The sequence below is a fragment of the Scomber japonicus genome, chromosome 6 (genome assembly GCF_027409825.1).
Source record: "Scomber japonicus isolate fScoJap1 chromosome 6, fScoJap1.pri, whole genome shotgun sequence".
In the NCBI taxonomy this organism is placed as follows: domain Eukaryota; kingdom Metazoa; phylum Chordata; class Actinopteri; order Scombriformes; family Scombridae; genus Scomber; species Scomber japonicus.
The window spans coordinates 19495229-19507317 of record NC_070583.1 but is presented as its reverse complement, the minus strand read 5'-3'; the positions used below and the strand labels follow the sequence as shown (position 1 = coordinate 19507317).

The window sequence follows — 12089 nt, the reverse complement described above, 5'->3', positions numbered from 1 at the left end:
ATGTATGTGTGTCACTGACATAATAAATCTGACTTGCAGTTGGCCTAATATTTTCTATAACAGCACACTCAGAGGAAAAACATAAAATGCAAAAACTTATTTTTCATTATTATTTAATAAACAGATCATACAACAGAAAAGGTGGACAAGTAACATTTTCTACAGTGATAACTGCGTCTCAGATACTTCAGGATTGCGTAGTTGGTTGATCACCTTTGACAGCATTTTGTTGCACAGGGCAGCATAAGGATTAAGTACTACAGCCTGTTGTCGAGCAAATTCACTTCCAAGCACAGCTGCTTTCTCAAAATCTTCTCTGGCTTCACTGTCCTGGCATGCTAATCTGTGTAAAAGGCCTCTTTGCACGAGCGCCTGGCAGGCGGTTCGTCCAGTGCTGCCGCTCAGAGAGATGGCTTGGTCCAGATCCTTCAGGGCTCCTGAGAGGAGAGAGGAGCTCTGTGAGACACACTTATGTCTGGAAAGATGCTTTTCAATTTGTAGTGTTTTACAGACTACTGATCCTTGTGCATTTAGTCAGCAATCCCCAGGTAATGTATCTTGTGAATCTGATCATGCTCTATTCACGAAATCTACTATGATTAATTAATAATCCAAAAAATACTGTAGTCTCACATGTTTTAATTCTAATACCTGTAGTGTTTTCATTATTTACATTTTCAGATCAATAGTTATATTTTGCTACTACATAATTCAGTGTTGATTCAGTCTAGTTTACAAGTTTTACATTTGCTGCATATTATTTTAAACAGATGTGTAGGTATTTTGTTTGGAATATGTAGAGATCTCTATAGTTATCAGAAGCAACAAACAGCCACATGTAACAAGCAAATTGATGACTATCCACAGTTACAAACCCCAATTTTAGACACAGACAATGCAAGTAAAAATATGTTAGGGTACACAGTGTGGTTGAAAAAGTGAACGTGAACATCACCACAGTAATGTGCACTGAAGATGATGCATTATTCAAGAAATAAGAAACCCCATGGGAATAACATTAGCATTACAGTAGCTGTAATTTGTTATTTTTATTTGGCAATGTTGTCTTTAATAATACACTGAAAGTAGAAAATATAAGGAACACTTGCTCGTTTGAGTGATTTTTAAGAGACCGTTTTCTTATGTCCTTGCTTTCAGAGGAGCAAATGAAAATAAGCAGAAAATCCATAAGCTGAAGCGTCATACAGATACAACTCAAGCAACATATCTCTAAATATCCCTCTAATTGTGTAAATTCAGGGTACACAACCCTTCCACCCTGTGACAGAAGGCAGGTAAAATATCCTAACACCAAGCTAGCTCAGAGCCTATACAGTAACACTGTTGACAAAGTGCATCAGACAGACAAAGCTCTGATATGGTGTCATGCTGGCCTCAGACACTATGGAAAGGGTTATTATTGAATTTGTGGCATGTACCTGCTGTGTTCCCCTGCAGCCGCAGGGCCTGTGCCCGGTTATTATAGGCTGAGGCTCGCTGAGGCAGAATCTGGATTGCCTGGCCGAACAGTTGAAGTGCAGTTTGCAAATCCCCAGCCTCTGCTGCTGAGACACCCTGCATCTCCAACTCTTTCACTTGCTTCAGCAACTCTGTGTCAAAGCCACTGTCTGGCAGGGTGAGATAAACAGGTTGAAAAAGCACTCAAACTCAAGTGACAGGTGCCGTGGCAAGGAAAACACAGAAATGTCACCCAGAACTCAACTTGGATTAAAATGTCATGTTATTTTAGTCCAGGAATGAAATGCGTTCAAATCAATTCAATATGCTGTGAAATGATGAACATAAAAAGCTGTGGCATGATACGAAGAGAGACACATCAAGTCAGAGGCGCACACTCACCATCATCAATTAATTCTTCCTCTTGGTTTAGGCCAGGGACGTCTCCAAAGGGGGTGGTGGGGTCAAATATAGCCTGGAGTACAGCTCTGTCATGTGCCGAGGCCATCTTACCAGTGTCTGTAAAGAAAGCAGAGAGAAATGGCAAAGAAGAAAACCCTGACACCTAAATTACAGTTGGGTATAGAATTCCTCCTACCCTGACTTCTAGCATTTCCAACAGCCAATCAAGTAAAGGGGTGGAAGCAGAGGTGGACTTTGAGATTTGTCTGCACTGGGCACATCTGTATTTGGTTAACTCAAAAATGCAGGCCACAATGACTAAGCAGTGCAGAACCACTATTTCAATGGCAACAGTAGAGAGAGTGAAACTGGTCTCTGAGATACTCAGATGATTTCTGCTCATAGCAAAGAGCTATTAAGATGCTGTCTATGCTTTGTGGGATTTGTACTCATTTAATAATTGTTTTTTTTATGTTAAAAGATTTCCAGATTTTACTGTTTAGTACAAAAGTACTTTATCCATCTCATTTAGCTGACAATGGCCACAAAACCTCAGGGGCATGTTTCAGCTCATCACATCAGGACTGAGTGGAACACAGGCCAGCAACAAGAGTAAATCAGTGTTATTGCAGTAAAGCCTCACGCCACATGGCAACACTGATTACATACACCATCTTGGATTTAAGATGTGTTCAAAAGACATACAGGTCACATCTGACATCAACATGAATTCTTATGAACTGTTGCTTAGATATCATCTGCACTCTGCATCTGCTCTGGTTTTATATTTTCGCAAATGTGTTTGCACCAAATGCTCTGGTTTTATATTTTCGCAAATGTGTTTGCACCAAATGTCTGTAACCGGTGCTTCATTTGAATTCAAGAAACTGGACAGGTAGTATCATGTTCCTGCCAGATGCAATACAAAATGTGCCTGGAATATTTGTCAATTGATACTTATACTCCATTGATACTAATATCACCATTTCAGCAGACAGATAAAATATTAGAGCATACTTGTCTGGCCAGGACAAGTGAAACATGACCAGCACCAGCTTGCAGACAGAAATAGTGGCAGTGTGAAATGAATGTACAGTGAATTGAGTGACTCATCAGTTTGAGGAATCAGCAGCCAAATATGTATGTTTTTTCATCCTAAATGGTGTGAAACCATTACCGAGCAAGTGAAGGAAACAGTTATTCATTGCAGTCTTTTAGGGATGGGCTGCTAAATATGTGGGTCAGTGGTCCTGAAGTCTTTCAGAGATAGGCTGACGGATCCATGAGAAACTGGTTTTGCAGGAAAACTTTGCTATTACCAGCTGTTACATTGCTGCCTCCTGTAAAATCAAACTCTACCAAGACAATTATTCATGTATTCACCATCAGCAGGGTTGATATGCTGCTTTGTTTGTACAATGCAGTCATCAGAATATTAAAGTTTCATAACTGGTTATTGATAGCTCAAATCTGTTGGCATGGAGGCACAATGATGACTTGATAAGCTATTCTATTCCATCAACTGTATGCAGTGATGGAGTTTGGTGAGTAGAGGCTTGTTGGAGGGTTTTGTGTTTGGTTATGTTGCACAGCTGGGAAGCTTATTGAGAACATAATTGCTATTACTGTATGCATCTCAAACTGAAACTCCTTTCATAAAATGCAGTTCACAATCACATCTATTTTTACTGTGGTGCTCTACAGTTGCTGCAATATGTATTTGACTGTTACCTGTTTAGCTGCCAAAAGAGGACTAGCATGGTTTAAAGTGTTTAAATATTGTTGGGCTGCTTAGTTTTTTTAGACATGCATTGGGTGATTGTTAGTACTTATAGAAAGTACTATGAGTTTTAGAAGACATAGTTGGATGAAGCTACAGTCAATAATTATTCTGAATAGTGAACAATTTCTCCTGATTGTTCCCTTTTTCCTGTAAAATATTAGATAATTTAATGTAAGAAAAAATATTAAAATGAAACAGTCAAGGAAAAAATCCTCTTTAGTTAAACCGCCAACATCTCATACTGTGATGAGTAATATCGAATAGATGTTTCTTTGATAAAGTCATCTCAGGACAAAACAGCTGGGAACCACTGGTGTAAACTGTTGTATTTCTAAGTACACACAGCAAATCTCCGGCGTAAGCATCAATATTTACACAGTACTTTCAATCTATAATGTAAACTGTGGTGTTCCATCACTTTGTATGGTAAAATCTGTGGAGTAAGTGTCTAGATTAGTGCAAAGCCAGTCATTTGTGTGCATTCCCATGTCCACCATTTTGTGTTAATCCAGAGATGCTTTGGTGTAAAATCAGGCATGCTATTTAGAAACAAAATATGGCTTACAGTCATAAACTGGTGAAGTGTGCTTTTGTCTAAATAAAGATCCTGAAAATAAAACAGAGATGAAACACCACAAAATCAGGAATAATTCAACATATACAACAGAAATAAGTTACGGTGCTTAAATGAAGAGGGGGGCATAGGCTCTAAGAATCACCATGGCAACAGACACTGATGGATGAAACAAATGTAGTGTCAAACATAAGTTTTGTTGCATGTCACAAATAGCAGGTAACACTGCAGGGCAAAGTAGCCAGTACAGGTGAGATTGATCAAAACACAAACATCCAACATGAAAACACTGTAGCTTGTCAGCTGTCTAGTTGCTTCAGAAAGTAACTACTGCAAGTATCTCTCACAAATGTGTGTAAGAGATGAAAATGGTTCCAGATCAAAGCCTTTTTCAGTTATTTCCAATTACTAGCAGCGATGATCTGGCACAAGAGAGATCTCATTGAGGTACAGGCGTTTTGGACTTTTGAAAGGACGAGGCAGATCTGATGTTGAAATATAGTAGCTGAAACATAACGTTTAACAAGAAAATGTCCTCAGATGGTATGGATTGTCATTTTTGGTTAGTTTGTAGTTTCATAAAATTCATGTTTTGTTTGCTGATTTTGTTTTATTCATTTTTAGTTCACAGATGTCTTAGTTTAGTTGTTTATTATTTAATATTGGAGATGCTTTTGATATGGAGTGTATTACATTTTTTTTAAAGAATCACAGTTTAGGTGAGACAGCAGTCTGAAGTCTTTCTTTCTTAAAAGCTGCAAAGGCATGATTTAACTGGAAATCTCACCATGCGGGAAACTGCCTTTGCATCAATGTCTTGATTGTCATTATCAACTGTATTTCTTAGCAAACTAGTTAATACAACTTCACTGTTGTCTCACGATAATGTCAGTGGGTGACAGACAGTTATAATTAAGTAGGAAATTGTTGTAATTTAGAGGGAAATGAAATATTACCCCCATGAACAGCCAAATATTAGCGAATGTAATGAAGTGACAAAGAAACTGACTATTCACCCTGAATATAAGATTAAGATTATTAATGGGTATTTTGATGTATTTGTTTGTTTGTTTTTACCTCAAAAAGGACAAGGAACAAATCAAATGGACTATCAAAGTTAGGTAACAGAACTTGTTTGAGAAGATGGAACTAGACAATGTATCTGAACTTCTATCAAATGGATTGGCACACAATTTTGTGCAGGCCTTCATGGTACCCAGATGATGTAACCCAATGACTCATGTGACTTTTTATCTAGTGCCATCATGAGATTGACATTTAATCACTTTAGTAATCTGTTAAATTTGTAATTGGAGGCATCGTCAGGTCAAGCTTTTTATTTGTTTAATGATACTTTGGTTTATGACAAAATATATGCAAAACTACAGTAATGATCAGCAAATGTTAGCGTGCTATAACAGTAAACTATGGTGGTGAACATGGTAAACATTATACCTGCATAACTTCTGCTTGTTAGTGTTTGCATTGTGAGCATGTTAGCGTGCAGATGTTAGCTTTTAGCTCAAAGCACTGCTGATTTACTTTGAGATGTTCACAGAGCTGCGTGGGTGTAGACTCTTAATCTTATTGCTTGATAAATGACTTAAACAATTAATAATTTATCAAAGTTTCTGTGGATTAATTTTCTGTTGATCAACTTAATCAATTCAAGACTTAAACCCTAATCTGAGTATATACTATGCATGTGGTAAAGCCGATTGTCTGTGCTTTGAAAATGGTAAATTTGTTGAGCATTGTATGTGTATGCAGCACGATATATTAATTTGACACTTTAGAGACTCCTCTTACAAGAAAATTATAAACCATAATGACACTTCCTTGACTAATTTAAACGTCTATGGTGTAATGCTGCAATTCTGTATTCTAGTGCCATTCCAGGACTTTATTTAGCCAGTAGAGAAAAATCTGATCAGGACAAATTACTTCAAGGTTTTAAAAAGGCAATTAAAAACCTTAGACAGAATAGTTATTTGGCTGGATGATAAAAATCCAAGAGGATTAAAAAAGAACTTCTTGATTATTGAGCAGAGAGAAGTTTTCCATTTTACCACTTGAGAGAGCTCTTGCTGCTTTTATTTCTGCCAGGTCTCCTGCTCCCCATTCACCAAGTCAGCACAGTCGGTTTGATCCAGCAAGACTCCCATTTTCCACAGGGTAATAAGAGTTAAAGAGTGAGGGCTAGGCTATCATGTTCACGGTCACTCAGTAAGCAGCAGATTTTCTGCAGAAGCACAGTATGTCCCCCTTGGCCTTCCCTATAGTACAATAGTGGAGAAGCAATTGTGTGAGGATTATCAGTCTTCTATTACTGCATCAGCACCACTCAACCTGATTATGTCAATAGGGAAACACATTGGCAGTGTTTACTGACTCCAGACCGAAGAGCTGAAAGGATGTTGTTGCTACTGCAGTAGACCATGAGGTAAATTAATAGATAATCAAAAAACACTGACCCTCAGTGGTAGTAGTGCTGTAAAACACTAACATACAGGATGAGCGCATTCTTTGTATTTCCTCTAAGCAATTACAAAGACAATAGATAGATTACATCTGACTGCAACAGCAGAGTATAAATAATGGAGTAGCATTTAGTGAAGTGCTAATACTGAATGAGACAACATTATCACTCATTAGCTGTTCAGGAGATAGAGCGGACATTTCGTCAAGGGCTAATTTAAAATCTCCTGATGGACTATAATCAACACACCAAAGATAATTTATAGCTCATCCCTATAGTACAAACGAGATGCAATAAATAAATAAATAACATTTTATGATAAGTAAAATTATAATGCAAGATAAAAGAAAGGCTGCTGCAGCTGGTCTTTTTCCATTTCTTCTTGTCTTTCATTGCTCTCTCGTTGCTTCATAATGTCTGGTTAAAAAATGGACTTGGATATCATAATAACCCTGAGAGGCTTTAGCTTTGCTCCACTACTGTCTGTGAATCTGACATCAAAGCTTGTGCTCCTAATCCCTCTGCCCTATGGAGGTAAACAGGGGCCTGTGTGTCAATACCTGGCCTGTTATGATGACGAAGGACTAACGCATGCTGTGCGGGGGCACTCTGAGCTGGATTAAAACAAAGTAATCCGCTCTGTGGAGAGACAGGGAATAACTGCAGAGGTGCCAGAGGTTAGGCAAATAAACAAGGCTCTCCTTTTATGGGAAATCTTTAGCAACACCCTCTGTGCTACAGCACAATAACTACATATTTCTTCCTGTCTCTCTTGCCATAGACACGCAGGGAAATCCTATCAGCTTTGCTTCCTGTGCAGCTAATAATGGTTGGTAATCCAGTTCTTGCCTGTACTCTATCTGTCATAGTTTGATCTGCAAATCACAAAAAAATATGGAATATAAAATATGAAAGCCATACATTTTCTATTATGTATCACACCATGTCCACAACATTTTTACTCCAGAAGTAAAATAATACCATAATATTTACATTTTAATTACAATAACATCACATATGTTAGACATAAATGGTTATTTAGCAACAGTTCTCCATCCCTCCCAGGACACAGTTTGTTGATATGAGCAGACTGTTGTGCTACAGTCTGCCATTCAATCATCCTTTACATGAGAGGTTTGCTCTCCCTACAAGAAAATTAACATGGAGCAGAAGCTTAGCTCTTTATCCTCATTGTGGTACAAAAGTTAGAGCCCTCTCACAAATATCTGTGTCAGATTTAGTGACAGATGAATGAAATGGTTAAAGTGCTGTGACAATTTACGGTATGTAATGTAATGTCATATAAATGTATTGGCTAACTGTCACAGGTAGCCAGGTTATGTGATGTTTGACTTATTATACATGATACAATACTAACTACCACTGCAGCACTGCAGGCTGATTTTATGGAATTTACTTGAATGTGACAGCATAGGGTCACAGCCACTTTTAAACATTCAAGATTAATTCAATATCAGCTACAGAAATTTGCATATTTTTAGTAACAGTATCATTAAGTGTAGAACAACAGTGTAGAACAAGATATTTAACACCCATAAAGGTAAGATGATTTGTTTCTCATCAGCAGCTTTGCCCTAGAGAATTTGACACAACAAAAATTTGAATTGGCTTCAACATGCACACTTTCCAACACAATCCCTCACTCACTCGTCCGACCAACCAACCATGATTAAAACCGCGACTGCATCAACCAAGGCACTGAAGAGTGACAAAATGTACTAAACCGAATTGCAATTTTACGATTTGGGATATCTGAACCTGGAACTGTAATGTTTTCCCAAAGTAATGTGGTAGAGCGTACCCGGAACTGTCATAATGAACCATGGATGATTTATGGTTTAATTGGGCAAAAACAAGAAGAATTTAAGTGGAGCAGGCTGCTTTGTTAGAGGTGTTGTGCCACCTCTCACGGGCTGATAGGAAACAACACACTGAAACTTTGGAACAAAACTAAAACTGGTGAGGTGAACCAGTCTTACAAATTTCCCCCAGGCCAATATATATGTTTCTGGCCTGCTGGGAATGTTTTGCAGATGTTTAGTGAAATTTGATTGTGGGTTTGGAGGGATAGAGTGTGTGTGTGTGTCTGTGTGTGTGTGTGTGTATGTGTGTGTGTGTGTGTGTGTGTGTGTGTGTGTGTGTGTGTGTGTGTGTGCGTGTGCATGTGTGTGTGTGTCTGTTGGGGGAGACCCTGCACTACATAAAATACTCATATGTAAATATGATGATGCTCAGTTGAGAGGTGGTGCTTATGTTTAATCTGGAAGTGATACTCTTTAATCATCTGTCTTGAAATTACAGAATGAGTCTTTCAGAAATTAGCATACAGTCATTTTCAATGCCACTCATCTTATGCAGAGTTGCTATCTATCCCAGCATGCACTGCATGAGAGGTAGGGAACACATAAAGACATGTTACAAATTCCCACTCACATTATCATCTACAGGCAATTCATCTAAAGTCAATTAGGGAGTGAAAAATAAGTTTATAGTATTTCATATGCTTGGATATTGCACAGATCATCATGAAACATAAATCTTGCTGATTTCATCTTCAGTAGAAGGTAAACAAGGCTAAACCTGCAGCTGTTTCTTAGGAAAGACAGCATGGCTGAGTCATAGAGCCACTCCATGATCTGACCAATATAGCACCAAGCTTCCTGCCGACAGTAAAATCCCACGGCTTGGGAAACGCTTGATTTGTTCACTGTCAGTGCCATAATGCAGCAACTGCATGCATCACAATTTGCTGCATCACCTGATGAATGAAAAGGGACTGCACTGCCTAGGCAAAGCATTAACGTCTTCATCTTAATTCAAACTACTATTGGTCCTTCCTCAGGCAACCAAAGTAGCTCAAAGCACTCTGCTGAAAACATTTTCTAAATTTTCTCACTGGGGACCAGAGACATGGCAACATTTGTTTCAAAAGTCGCTGCCCTGCACAAATCAGTAAGAAAGACAATACCCAGAGCGCTTGGTTTTAGCTTCTTTTGAGCAACACAAAGGAGTTTGTTAAGCTCACTAGCTGTACTCTCCTTCGCAACACTTACCCTGAATAAGTTGTTGACATTGACTCCAGAAGATGCACCTGCACCAGGAGAAATCACATTACAATTTGTCCAAGAAAACAATAGAGAAAAAAGATAGATAGAAGAGTAGTATTGGTATTGGTGTGCTATGACCATTTTAATGTGAACAACAACTAATGTGCACATTCAAGCCCAGTGTCTAGATTTAGAAAAAATATGCTTTATTTATTCATTGTACATTGCTATTGTATCATATTTATGTTTTGTGTTTTGAGCACTAGTGTAAAAGCACAAACCACATCCTATCCATGAGGTGAAATTCTGCCTTTCAACCAACAACTTCCTGCAGAATACAGGTAGGCTATTATGTTTTTTTCCTACCACATTGACAGTGCGCACACATACAGCTATTCAATCAGTGTTATTTTTCTGCTCATCTGACAGCTCTGTCTGGTTTTATAAGCCTGAGTAAGAGTCTCCCACTGTGCTCCAAGGACTAGCTGACGTTTTGGATAGTATTCAGGGTATCTTTGGTAGAAAGAGTAACATTTACTTGTGAAGAACTCGAAGCACACTGAAATAAACAGTGTCAGTTTAAACAGCTATAGTGCAATTGAATATTCTCTCAGTGCATGAGTTTTTGCTTGAATTTAGTCACTCGTAATTGTGTCTCTTCCACATAACAGATCAGTGATCAACATTAAAAAAACAACCTTGGATACATAATCAATACAAACTATTTATCACAAATTATATTATTATCATACCTGCATCAGCAGAGAAAGAAAATAAATGTAAAATGCTGTCCTACTTGCATTTTTTCCCCTGGAAAGCATGCATCTATCAACCATCACATTTCTCATGCATTTTTTAGAGTCCACTGTTCTCATGCCAGGATGCACTTGAGAAGGCCTATCTGGTCTTTGTGAGAAGCTATCTGCATGTCTTTAAAGTCCCCTATTAGAAAGTTAAATGAGCACATGAATATCCCTGGAGATCGTTTACCTGCATTGGATAGAAAATAAGATTTTTATGGTGGAGTAGACATTACAGTGCAGCCACAAAGTAGAATGGATAGCCTTGGTCCAAAGCTTATTTAACACTTGATGTCATGCGGCTACATCATTTGTGCAGGCGGGATAACTCATTTGGAAAATGAAAAGTCCCTTGGAGTGATGTGTGAGAGCTAATCAGCCACAATATTGTATGGTTTGTAGATTACTTCTTGTCAGCCAGTTCACTGGGTGAAAAAATGGTTGGTTAGTGTGTCAGGCTGGATTGTTAGAAGGGCTAAGTATAGCCATATAAGAGTCTGGAATTGGTTTTGCATAAAGAAAGTTTTTATTACAAATAGATATTTTTCAGTGTCCATCTCATCTATGGAAATGCCAGCAAGCATACAAGTAATAAGAAATATAAGAAAAATAAGCAACCATGTAATAGATGATACTCTTTGCTGTTTACTACCTAGACTACTTAATGCCATAAAAACCCCAAAGAGCATATTTGTTGATGCAGTTATGCATAATGACCAAAGGATGGAGCCCAAAGACAGAGCTTTCCAGGCCTGCTACTGGTCACTTTAAGGTATTCTGTATGTGAGGTTCATGCAGCTGAATAAAACATGATGCTTCTTTTATGCCTTCAGCAATACAACAACATCAAGCCTTCATTTTATTACTGTGTGGCTAAAGTTGCATTTGAAATTATTTTTTTCTTTAAGCAACGACTTCAAGGGCTTATCACTCAGAGCAAGATCTAACTATGTTTTTTTGCAGTAATTGAGAGCTCCAAGCCAGTTTCCATAAATATAGGTCAACAAGGTATTAATAGAAACAACAAGGAAAAGCATTTATGGTAAATTTACTGCTCTCAATCTTTTTATGACTCATCACATTTCTATCTGGAGGCCGCAGTGTTTTCATCTGGCTCAGGTCTTTCTGGAGCTGTCCGCCCCCTCATAGCTCCCATGTAAATACAGTTGTTTGTTATGAGCTACAGTTCCAGCTAAAGGTTGGAGGCACTGACCTCAGTCCAGCTTTAATTAATCAACAGAGCGGTGTAACGTCCCACACTATTAACCTTACAGGAGTGAGAGGTTCATAAGTGCACAGGCCAGACTTGCTAGACAGAGCCCACTGATTTCATGAACTCTGTCTCTGCTGGTGTTATGTCAGCACTAACCTGTAAATTTCACAACAGAGAACCAGCAATGTACTGTACAGTAGACAGTAAACTTCGACAAGTAACTTGTCTTGTTTTCTTTATTCGATTTTATCTTGTCCTCACCGAAAATAAAGGTCACCAATGCAGCTTGTGCAAACCGTCTGAAACAATCAA

General features: G+C 38.3%; 1 protein-coding gene across 1 annotated transcript; it reads right to left on the bottom strand.

The window, feature by feature from the left end:
- Nucleotides 1-100: 100 nt before the first annotated feature.
- Nucleotides 101-2032, bottom strand: ttc36 (tetratricopeptide repeat domain 36). Its single transcript, XM_053321104.1, has 3 exons — nucleotides 1861-2032; nucleotides 1440-1628; nucleotides 101-437 (listed from the first exon to the last, which is right to left on the bottom strand). The coding sequence occupies exons 1-3, from the start codon at nucleotides 1964-1966 to the stop codon at nucleotides 160-162; spliced, it is 573 nt and encodes a 190-aa protein (XP_053177079.1). The 5' UTR covers nucleotides 1967-2032; the 3' UTR covers nucleotides 101-159.
- Between the last annotated feature and the right edge of the window lie 10057 nt (nucleotides 2033-12089).

Coding starts and splice junctions, on each gene's coding strand:
- ttc36 (XM_053321104.1), bottom strand. CDS start 1,966: ATGGCCTCGGCACATGACAGAGCTGTACTCCAGGCTATATTTGACCCC. Junction 1,629..1,860: donor GGAAGAATTAATTGATGATG/GTGAGTGTGCGC, acceptor TCACCCTGCCAG/ACAGTGGCTTTGACACAGAG. Junction 438..1,439: donor GCTGCAGGGGAACACAGCAG/GTACATGCCACA, acceptor CTCTCCTCTCAG/GAGCCCTGAAGGATCTGGAC.